Genomic DNA, 11,588 nt, shown 5'->3' with positions numbered 1-11,588 from the left:
CAATTTTTTTTTTTTTCCTTTTGTTTGCACCTGCAGCAGGAGCGTGGCTAGCCCTTTGAAAAGGTGATATTTGAACTGTATCTTAGAATGGGATTAGAAAATTTCATCATCAGTGCATTGATGATTTCACAAATAACTGTTTCTGTTATTGATCTTTCTGTCTCGCAAACACTTGGTTTTCCTCTCTTTTTTTTTTTTTTTTTCCTTAATCCAATATATATTCCTCAGAAAATCACTTCTGTAAAGAGGGATTGGATGGAGCAGAGTAATGAAATTACAATTTTAAAGCCAGTCCTTATTCTGAGTGTGAATTTGGAGGGAATCTTCCCCAAAAGCCCTGTTCTGCTTCTATGGTTTTCCTCTGACACCAGCAATATTGCATTTGTAGCAACGCTCATTGCGGTACTATTAATACTGAGAACCACCTTGCTTGACTTTAGCTTTCTAGATTTGGGCACGTAGGTGAAGGTAGCTGTCTAGGCAGTAGTAAATTAAAGGGGGGCAGAAATCAAGGACCCCCAGAGGACATTTCATTCCACCCATCGAAGGCACTTCACTTACAAGGGCACGAGCTCCCTTTGGATGCGTACCGTTAACAGGCTGCCATCCTCCTTTTAGATGCTGAGACTTGGCGAGATGGAAGTCTCCAGAAAGGGATGCAGGATTTGCCCCCAGGAGGCAAAATACCAGACCCTAAAATGTTTCTCTCAAAGAAAGCGGATGATTATTATTACTCTCTGGGAAAGATTTCATTGTCCTCAGTTATTAGCATCTAAGCCTGCATCGTCCTAGGAATGGTTATTTGTATACATAATAGCAGGTTTGGGCCCCTGGAGATTATCAGCTTCCACTGCTGATTAATAGCTTTTTAATCTGAATCTGGCCTAGAGAAATTCCACATAAGCAAACACACATTACACACGCAGGGCTCAGGTTATGTATACATTTATTGAATTAGAGTCCTTAGGGGAAAACTTACACTGATCAGATTCTTCAGTTCCTATTTGGGGTTATTTCCTCTATGAATCTGGAGTTCTCAGTGTGCCAGAAAAGCAGGACTGCTCCTTATGTACTCAGGGAGTTAAGTTTGCCTTCAAATGGTCAGTTTGCCTTCAAAATAAACTTTTTTTCCCCAAATCTCACCCCGTGAGGAAGATCCCAACTTATCCTCCACAGGACTCATTTGTCAGAGGACGGTCTCCCACCAAGTGACTTTGCAACAGCCAGGCAACTGCTGGTGGAGACCATCTGGAAAAGTCTTCCTCGCCGTCAGCAAATGGACCTACCGAGCAGAGCACCGATTCCTCTTGCCAAAACCTCGAGGGGCTGTGAGAAGCTCTGGAGAAGATGGTTGAAGGTGACAAACTCAGTGGGTTTAGGAGGAAGGGACAATGAAAGGAAATGCCTATCCGAACATAGACATGGCGTTGACTTCTTAGCTGCTGCTGCTGTCTAATAAAACTGGATACGCATGTTCGGTTCCCTTCTGTTGTCATTTATTAGGGGAGAGTTGGGTGAAGCCCATGCTATTTCTAATTGCCACCATCACGCTCAGAAGATATTTTGCTTACCTGTGTACCTACTCTTCACCAGGGCAGAAGGCCAGGGGTGCCGGTGTCCCCACCTGGCCTGTGCTGTTGAGCGTGCAGGTGACAAGGAAAGAGCTGCATGGTGGCACCATCCCAGAGCACCGATCCCTCCTGAGCATGCATGGAGGAGGCAAGGGAAGAGGTAGCACCCACAATTCATCTTCCCACCTTCCAAGGCAAGACCCTACCATCCTTCTGCCCACCAGGCCTCCCTGATATCCCACCAGGGACATAGAGACAAGCCCCTTCCCCATCTTGGGCTCTGCCAACTCTTCTGCAGAGGGGAAAGGAAACCAGAGCCCTGGTGCTGCAGGACCCTGTGCACTGGCTGCATTTTTTGGTCCGTGCTTTTTTCTCTCCAGGTTTGTTCTCCTGCTGTACCACTAGGTGGGCCAAAGCTACACCGGTGAGAGCCCTACCTCTCCTGCAGGAGACAGGCAAGGCAGGTGCCTGCCTGATCCCTGCCGCCCAGGGGACAGGCAGCTGAGGGATAGGAGATGGAGGGAAGGAACAGGGGGTCAGAGACCCCCAAGTTTCACCTTGAGCCTTGCTGTCATTCAAGCCGTAGCAGGACAGGTGTCCTGTTCTAAAGAAGTGACCATCTCACGGAGAGCAGCCCAGCTGGGACCTGACATAGACCAGTGAAGTCGCTTGCACAAAGTCACACCACAGACTGGTGGCAAAGGCAAGAGCAGAGCCCCTACCACCAGTTCAAGGCCTGGCCTTACCACCTACTGCCTTTCTAAAGCAGCTCGTTGATGGCCAGGACATGCTCTTCAGAGCCTGGCATGGAAGAAACAGGGTCAGCACCAGTGCCTGCAGGTAACAGCTGGAGGCACACACAATATGAGAGAGGAACCTTCCTGAAAATGACATTTTTTTTTTCACTCAAGGTGAGGTGACAGAAAATCCCGTATATAAAAGTCCAAAGGAAAGGATCATCACCCATGACAGATCTGTTCTACTCTGCAAAAGGTCTGGCACATTGCAGTGCAGCTCTTTGGGTGCTCTGCCTCCATTAAACTGAAAGCCATGCCACGTATCTAGTCCTTCCTATCCTCCTGGGGACATATCAGTTCTGGACCTTAAGCTTTCAGCCATCCCCCATTTCTCTTACGAGCACTGTGCTCAGAGGACAACACTGCCTCCACCTTTATGTAGAAATGCTTCGATGGGAATCCAGGAGCAGCCAAAATCCCAGTCTGCCATTGGCCTAGAATAAGCTGGGCAGACGGCAGGCAGAGCCAAAGCTGTTGTAGGCAGCGTCAAATGTGTGCTGTGCCCTTGCAGTTGGGGATATCTCCTTGCAGCCTAAAGAGCTGAGAAACCCACCCCGAATGTGCTCCTGATTTGTTCATTGCTATCGGTGCTTCTTTAGAGCCCAGAGAAGAGGCAGTGGCCTGTAGGCATCCCACCTAACTTCAGCCACCTGAAGATTAGACACCAAGACTAAACTAGATCCCAAACAGAGAGAAATGCAACTCCAGAAGCAATTCACCCCACCTACCATAGACTAGTATCTACAGTGGGCTGAGCTGCTCAGGTCTCCACGGTACCATTGACCACGGAGGCAGCCAGCATTATGTAAGTAGGATTCGGACAGCTGTAGTCAGGCAAGGTGAAATCCATGTATTAGTATATTTGGCACATTTCTAAAAACGCTCTCCATCTCCAACACTGACCGACCTCCACTTCTGGACAGCAGCGTCCTTTCTTCGGTAAAACCAGCTGGTCACAGAGAGACCTGTCTTGAAGAGGGGACATGAATCTAGCAGCAAAATCCATCTTTTCGCCAGTTCTGCCACTGACTCACATCATAAGCCAGCCATTACACATCTTCTGCCTTATTCTCCACATCTGATGAGAACAATATTAACCTACCCTGTCGCTATTTGTACTGCTGTGACTCCTGGTCAAGTTGTATGGATGACACGGATGACGTGGATCTCAGACTTCAGGGACCTTAAAAGGCACGGAGGCAAAATGAAAGAGGGAAGCAGAATGACATGCCACAAGCCAACAGGCCGATGGCAAAGCCAGGCCTCCAGCAACCCAGTGCCCAGGCATCTAGGATCCCAGCATTTATACGACATTTTCCAAGCGTCAGTGGAGGGAGGAGGTTTAGTCCTCAAAGCATGTTTTGAGATCTGGGTCTCCAGATATCTGTAGCAACTCTTACATGCTATCGGGGTTCCTCACCAGGGCTGGCTTTAGGGAGGGTGGGTTACGAAGCTGCCTGGTGGGGATTTACTGATGCTCCCACTGTCACAACGTGCTGCAGTGGGGGCTTCTTGCCATGGAAGGAAAAATAGGCCGTGGCTTTCTCACACTGCCACGGTGGCTATACCCAACTATGGAGACCACTGTGTTCAGAGAGTGTTGTGTGGGGCAGACAGCGAGTAAATTGCAAATGAGGAGATTAACCATCTTCCAGCAAAAACTAGTTCCAGTTGCAATTTGCAAAAGCAGATAATGAATCCGATTTTACTAGTGGGAAGTCAAATATTAAAGAGGGAAGGGGCAGAATGCGCTTCTGTCCTCCACTAAAAATAAGCAAAACCTTCTGCCCCGTGAGGAGCCTTCCCTGGCTCCATGTTTGCTCTCAGTGAGGATGATCTTCCCATCCTGCAGCCATAACGAATCTTCTCCATGTAGGGTAGAGGGGGAAGGAGAGCAAGAGAAGTGACACAAAGAGTATTTGAGAAGTGTGACGGACTGCACTGCACCAGTCTCCCTGCCTCCCTGTCTGCCTGGATCCCTCCAAACCTCCTCTCCTTGCCCCTGATCTCTTTACATAGATGTCTCTGGGGTGGAAGCACCCTGGACGTGCCTTTTTTTGAACATGGGCGAGCGCAGCTGTTCCCTCTTGTGACTAACTGCACCGTGAAGCAGTCATGTTTCTAAATCCAGCTCTATTTACACACTCAAGTGGGCCCTGAAAATGTCAGCTGGGCCATCCCCATGAGTAAGCAAGATAGGACCAGCTTGCAGTGCCTTCATAAGGCATTCCGACCCCATGACAATGAGGCCTGCTCCATGTCCTCCCATCCCCTTTTCCTCATGCCAGCTTGATAACTGAAGCTACCCACCTCCTTTCACAGCAGGCTTATGGGGCTGAGGAATCAGCCCCATGGCTGTGAGCATGGTCAAGACTTTATTCTCCCATTTGACAGTCAAGGTGATGGACCTTCACCTCCTGGGGAAGTCATGAACCAAAACTGGTGGTTGCTTTGCTGGTGTAAGGATGGGCACTGTGGAAAGTCTGTGCAAGGCAGGCTGCAGCTCCACCAGGACTGAGACTTGGTGTCTACCACGGAGGATTCACAACCCTGCAACCTGGACTTCCCTCAGAACTTCTCCCTGGGCACTGATGAGCAATGCCAAGAGCAAAGAAGCCAAAGCCATGCTGCTGTCACCCCACCGAGGGCCAGATCCTGCCCATTGCGAAGCGTACGTCTGAATGCATGTCCAAATAGCTGGGAGAGGGATGGAAACCCATGGACCAGCATGGATGAGCTTAGCCAGGTTTTGACATCTGGCCCTAAAACCAACTGTGGGGAGAAAACACCGCAGTTTTGGGCAGGCAAATGCCAGCCGTCTCATATCCGTAAAGCCCGTGGCAGCCTTTTTACTGACTCTAATGGACTGCAAAATCTGGCCCTTAAAGGGCTCTGATTCAGAGGTAACGTTGATAATAGATAACTAATCTACAGTAGAGTTCCCGGCGATGGGAATAACTATTATACACCCGGCTACCTTTTTATCAGTGTAATTAAAAGCAGTCGGCGTCAGAGCAAGTAGCAATGCTGCCTGCTGAAGAAATCAATACGATCCCGCTTGCGTGTGCGTGTGTGTGTGTGTGTGTGTGTGTGTATGTGCCTATGACAAAGTGGATTATCTCCATCCTCCCCGAAGAGCAGCTGCAAAGCAAAGAGGAAAAGGGAGAGTGGCTGAATTTGTACCTCCAGGTAAAGTTGCCTGGTGCTTCCTGGTGGGAGGGGCAGAGGCTTTGGGGGATGTTTAAATCTCTCCCCAGGAACAAAAGGAGGGGAGATTAGCTCGACCCCTGGAAGGGATGTGTGTCCTGCCCCTTCCTCCCCCTCCATCCCTGGTTTGCCGGGACCCCGGCTCTTCGGCGGGCGCTGGTGTCTGAGTGTCTCTGTGTGTGTGTGTGTGTGTGTGTGTGTGTGTGTTCCAGTCTGCAGTGTGAGCAATTTCACTTGAAAAGACAGAGAAATCCCCTCCTTTGAAAGTCTCAGCATTTGGTTCTTTCCAGTAATGCTATAATTGGATGGGATTTTCTCTAATACAGAGGGAAAGTCCTTAAGATGATTTTTCACACACCACCACCCTCCTCCTTCTCCTCGTCCTACCTTATGCAATAAAACTCCCTTCTCCCTCTCCAGCCTCTTCGGCTCCTCTGGGGTGGGGAGCTGCTGAAGGAGGTGGAGGAGTTGGATTTAATACAGTCAATATAATCGCAGCATCGACACCACGGGGATTTGCTGGGAGAGCCGGAGAGAGCATCTGTTCCTCCTCTGGAAGCAAGCGAGAAGCCGCTCAGATCGACTCGAGCTTGGCTACACGGGGCGATTAGATCTCGGAGCACTTGCCAGAGCTCACATTTGCAATCACTTGTCATCCAACCCTAAAGAAAATAATCAGGGCCCGACCCCTGCCAAATTCCCAATGATTTAAATATCCCCGAATGAACTGCATTTCTAGTATAATTTCACTAGAATGAATATATCTCTCCATCTAGCTAAACACAAACATATCTTTATATATATGCATATAAAGCTCTGTGTGTGTAAATAGAAATATTCCCTACTAAGGGAAAATATATATGCAATTCTTAATGAGAAAGAAAACGCATTTTGATTTGAGCTAATGCAAGGTTGCAAGCCTTCCTCCAACAAAGTCATTAAAAATTGTACCTCTCTTTGTTCCGTGTGAGCCACAGAATTTTTTTGATTCACAGATAAAATAAAATAAAGTAAAATAAATAAATAAAATGTCATCCAGTTCTCTCTGTCTCCTAAAAACAAAAAAAAAAGAAGCGACAAAAAACAGCAAAAAAAACCAACAGGCAGCAGCCACAACAACCAAAAAAAGAAAAATCACGTAAAAGAGAATCATCGTTGTTATTCCAGGGAGAAAATAACTCCTAGCTCATCCAGTGCCTCCATCCCCTTCTTTTCGCCTCTCCAGCCCCCTTTCAAATGACCCGGGGTAAGGGGAAAGCCTGTCAGCTGGGTGACACTTGCTCACAGATCCGGCAAGCTTTAAACAGTATGTTCCAGAGGAGCAGCAAATCTAACCCCGTACCCAGTCTCAAGGAGCTACATCTTCATAATAACACTAATCACGATTTTTTTTTTTTTTTTTTTCCTTTCTCATTTCCCACCCCACCGATAACCTGCAGATTTTTGGAACCACGCGATCCACCCCAACTCACACACACACACACCCCCCCCCCGCCACTGAAAGGAGAGAAATTGTTACAATATGTAGAGAAAGAAATTTAAAAAAGAGATCAATTACTAGTGCCCCGTGGGGTGGATCTGGTGGATGAAGTCGTTTGCGGCAGCGCCTTCGCGAAGTCCGGGGCTGGGACTCCTGCAAATTGTGATGATCTGGATGAGCCTCACTGAGATTTGCATGGGAGAAGTTGGTTTCTTAGCAGATGTCTTCAGTGGAGCTCTTGGATATCCGGCTGGTTGGACTGGTGGGGAAGGGGTGTGCGTGTCTGTGGGGGTGTGCATGCCTCTGTGCGTGCGTGCATGTCTGGGTGTAAATCCTCTTTTTTTTTTTTTTTTAATGAAAAAAGGAGGGAAAAAAAAAAAGAAAGAAAGAAAGAACCAGCTGAAAGTTTCTAGAAAGTTAGTTCGAATGCGTCCTGACCGTCACTGCGAGGAAGCGGGGCTTTGAGAAGAAGACAGAATGGCAAGAAGGAGCAAATCGAGAAAATAATAATTTAAAAAAAAAAAAAAAACTTCACACTTTTTTCCTTTTTTTTTTTTTTTTTGCATTTTAGTAGCTTCGACCCAGGGAGTGAAATCCGGGCAGGTTGTTATAGCTACCCAAATCCACAGGGGTCCCCCCTGTCTATTTAAACCCCCTAAATCTTCCTTCCCCTTTTTAAAACTACATTTTATCCCTTGGCTTGTGGGCCAACGTGCCCCCTAATGAGTATTAAAACACTATCTCCTTGCAATTAGCTCATTCCTGACTTCGCGCTCCTGATTGACAGAACAAGCCAAAGCATCAGAATTCTCCCTTTGGCAATAAGTGCTGATTGGGTCCTTTTTAAGAGAGCTACTTCAAACTTTTTTTTTTTTTTTTTTTTTTTTAATATTTGCCTTCAGTGTCTTGGCTGAGAGAAGAGTTTTTTACCTCTCTGAGATTTTTTTTTTCCTTGAGAGTAGTAGAGGAAGCAAGAGAGGATTTACCTGGTCGGGTTGAGTTCACTTCATTTGACTTTTTTTTTTAAAATTATTGTTATTATTATTATTATTAAAATAATCATCCTGCCTCAGAAGAAAGGAAGGTTTTTGGCAACTCTGGTTTAAAAAAAAAAAAAAAAAAGAAAGACAACTTTTCATCAATGGCCTCTTTTGGATATTTCCTGTTTCTTTGTGGGTTGAGTCAGGCTCTGTCAAGTTACCCAATCTGGTGGTAAGTTTTATTCTTCTTCTTTTTTTTTTTTTTTTTCTCTCATTTTCATTTATTTTTCCCCTCCTCTGTTTTCTCTGCAACTCCTGCGCTTAAGATGACTTGAAATTCTCCTTTCGTTGCCACTCAGCTAAAGAGGTGGGATTGTTCCAGCGCCAGCAAGTTCTTAGAACCTGCATTTCACCTCTTTTATTTATGCATTCACTTTGTTTATTTTGACTGGGTTATACCTGATCTCTCCTTCTCCTACTGTAAAAGAGAGAGAGCGAGCGAGAGCGATCGGAAAGTTACTTTTTTTTTTTTTTTTTTAAGTGCTTTGATCCTCTCCTGTGAAGAACAAAAGGCGCTGCCTGAATTAAAGAGATAATGATACAAGTTGACATGAGCATTTCAAGGTGATTTCGAGCTAGTCAGGTGGAAGGAAGGGGGGGAAAGGATGAAAACATGTTTTTTTTTTTTTTTCCCCTTCGCTTTAAGGAATATTTAGGGGGAAAGGAAAAAAAAAAGGGGGGGGGGGGATAAAAGGAAAAAGGAGAAAGGAGGTGAGAGGAGGCTGAACAACCTGGGCTGGTTCTGGAAAGGCAGAGCAGGGAGCGGAGACGGGGCCGGGGGGGGAGATGTGCCGGGCGCTGCCGCGGAGCTGCCCCGCGCAAGATCGGCGGGGACCTGCGCACCCCCGGGATAACGCACTTTTTTTTTTTTTTTTTTTTCCTTTCCCCCCCCCGTCCGGGCTGTAGCTCCTTTTTCTTCCGCGCTTTGCACCCTACGCCTTTAAGAGCCTTTTCTCTCTCTCCCCCACAAAAAGCAAATGGTGCTGGGCAAGGCATGTAACTGCAGGATCTGCTCTAATTACCCCGCGGAGGTAATTGGGCTCAGGGAAGCCCTAGCGCAAGGAAGGCTCCCGCTCCGCAGGCAGCTCGCGGGCCAGCGCGTAGGAAGCGCGGAGCAGAGCCGCGGCGGGGGGGGGGGGGGGGAAGGAGGAGGAGGAGGAGGAGGTTGCGCGGGCTGGCGCGGAGGCGCGAGGCAAGCCGGTGGGGCTCCGCGCTCCGCCGCCGGCTGCGCGGGTGCGGAGCTCGCCCGGGTAGGGGACCGCCAGCCCCGCGGCCGCGGAGGGGAAGGCGGGCTGCTCCGCACCCGGGGCGGTGCTGCGAATAACTCAGAAGCGTCCAAAAAAAAAAAAAAAAAGCTAATAATAGTAATAATGACGATAATTAATATTTTTGAAGTGCATTTGATCTCTGCCATGTGACGAGGGGCGTTAGCGGGGTTCAAGGTGCGATCCGCGGCGGGCGGAGGCGAACGGGGGGCCGCGGCCGCGGTAGCTGCCGCCCGCGGCCGCGCTGCCCGGCGGTGCGGAGGTGAGGGTGTCGAAGGCAGCCTCTCCAACTATTTCAGGTATGTCTGAAAGCAGGGAATTCGCTGGGACGGGAGAAAAGCAATAAAATGCAAATGTGTTCTTGGGAAGACAGGCAGAAAGAGCACCTGGACGGGAGTCATTAAAAAGCAATCTTTTATTCCCAGCCACCATCTAACTTATAATTAGAAACTCCGGTTGCATTCCTGATTGGAGAAGGAAGCGCATTCCTCTAATACCAACATAAATATTCCCTTGTCACCCACCGAGGGGAGAGGAGGGCAGAGCGGCCGCGGCCCCGTCCCCGTCCCCGTCCCCGTCCCCCCCCCGCCCCGTCCCCGCCGCGGCGAGCCCGCAGCCCCGCTCCCGCCTGCCGGAGGTGCGGGAGAAGGCGGTTGTCGGGGGGGAAAAAAGGCAGGGAAGGAGGCGGTGGAGAGAGGGGCAGGAGGTCTCTTTCCAAGCCGAGGCATCAGGTGTGTGCAGGGGAACCGCAGCGGCGACTCTTTGGGGTTTGGGATGGGTTCCCCCCCCCCCCCCCCCCGCCCCCCTTCCCATCCTTCCCCGCTGCCAACCAGCGGTTTTAGACGTTTCTTTCTCAAAAAGAGCAAGCCCCCTTAGGCCATGGAAATGCAAAGGAGGTTTTGATTGGGGTGGGGGAGTCGGAGGAGAGGCCGGGTGCTGTTACATTGGCTGCCTAAATTTCCACTCCCCCCTCCCCTCTCCCTCTTTATTCATCCTCAAGCAAGATATAAACCCACGGCCACCCCCATGGCTGGAGCTGGGGGACAGCCCTGGGGACGGGAGAGTCGGGGGCTGGAGGGTGGCACAGGGGTCCCCCGGACGCACCCGTGCGCATCCCAATATCGGGAGTGCAGTTTCTTTTCTCCTAGTCAAGGACAGCCTGCTTCCAAACCAGCTGATTTAGCAAATCGATTGTGCTTCTTCGTTTTATTTTAATTGAATTTTGTTCTTTTTGGGGGTTTGGTTGTTTTTTTTTGGGGGGGGGGTTTGTTTTGTTTTGTTTTTTAAGGGACTGCAGAAAGGGCCAGGAATTTTTTAGTCTGGTAGTGCAAGCAACAAACATCACATCTCAACCATCTCTGTTTAAAGCCTCCCCTACGTTAGCTCACAGTGACTTGACTGCTTACAGCAGAAAATCTGTAATTTACCATCCCCAAATTGTGCCCCCCCCCCCCCCCCAAATAACAGTTTCTAATTAAAGCGTGAGCTCATCCTAAAGCACACAGAGCTGTGGGTACTCACACTGCTTTCAGCTTCAAGGCAATTTGAGCAAAAGCAGGGACTGAGAAACGACACCCTCCTGCAGGCTCTGGTTAATTATTGTCCCAAATGAAAGAAATTAGGGGAAACATCACGTGTGTATTTGTCAGGGGGAGCAAGTGGGCATGGGCCTGTTACTGTAATTTCTGCCTACCTCTAAATAGAGCTCCTGACTTGGCTGAGCTGTTTAAATTGCTGTTCCCACCGTGGCATAGGGACACCTGTTGGAAATCGGGCCATGCAGCGCTGGTGGCCTCCGCGCAGCCCCAGACGCGTGGTACCGTCGGAAAAAGTTCAGTGGAGCAAAAGGGAAAAGATCCCTCGGAGCAGTGATGCTCTCGCACTCTGCCCACGTCCTTTCAGCGATGATGGGGGGGGGGGGGGAAGCTACGAGAGTTTCTTAAAACCGAGAAATTCCCAAATAACGTATTTACAGAGAGGGATGAAATAGGCTTTAAAAATAATGATTTAAAAATAATGAAAGGAGAGGGCACCGGTTCCCATCGGGACTGATGTGGCAAGTTTTTAGGGACGTGCTGGCGTGATTTATTGTGGCACAGTAACCGCACGGGACCTTCTCCAACGCAGCGCAGCATTGCGCTGTTCAACCTAAAGGAGCTACTGGCAGCAGCAACAGGCTCTTCCACAGCCAGGGGGCCAGATTAAGAGCAAAAATGTGGGGTTTTTTT

General features: G+C 48.9%; 1 protein-coding gene across 1 annotated transcript in view; it reads left to right on the top strand.

Annotated features, from left to right (window-relative positions):
* Positions 1-8,196: 8,196 nt before the first annotated feature.
* WNT3A (Wnt family member 3A) overlaps positions 8,197-11,588 on the top strand; it is an 88,901-nt gene continuing 85,509 nt past the window's right edge. The window contains exon 1 of the mRNA XM_076332380.1: positions 8,197-8,267. Coding sequence (XP_076188495.1) covers positions 8,197-8,267 — 71 coding nt within the window. The remainder of the gene's footprint in view (positions 8,268-11,588) is intronic.

The sequence above is a fragment of the Aptenodytes patagonicus genome, chromosome 2 (assembly GCF_965638725.1).
Source record: "Aptenodytes patagonicus chromosome 2, bAptPat1.pri.cur, whole genome shotgun sequence".
NCBI lineage: Eukaryota > Metazoa > Chordata > Aves > Sphenisciformes > Spheniscidae > Aptenodytes > Aptenodytes patagonicus.
Note: the sequence above shows the minus strand (reverse complement) of the source record. Positions and strands in the feature narration are given on the sequence as shown.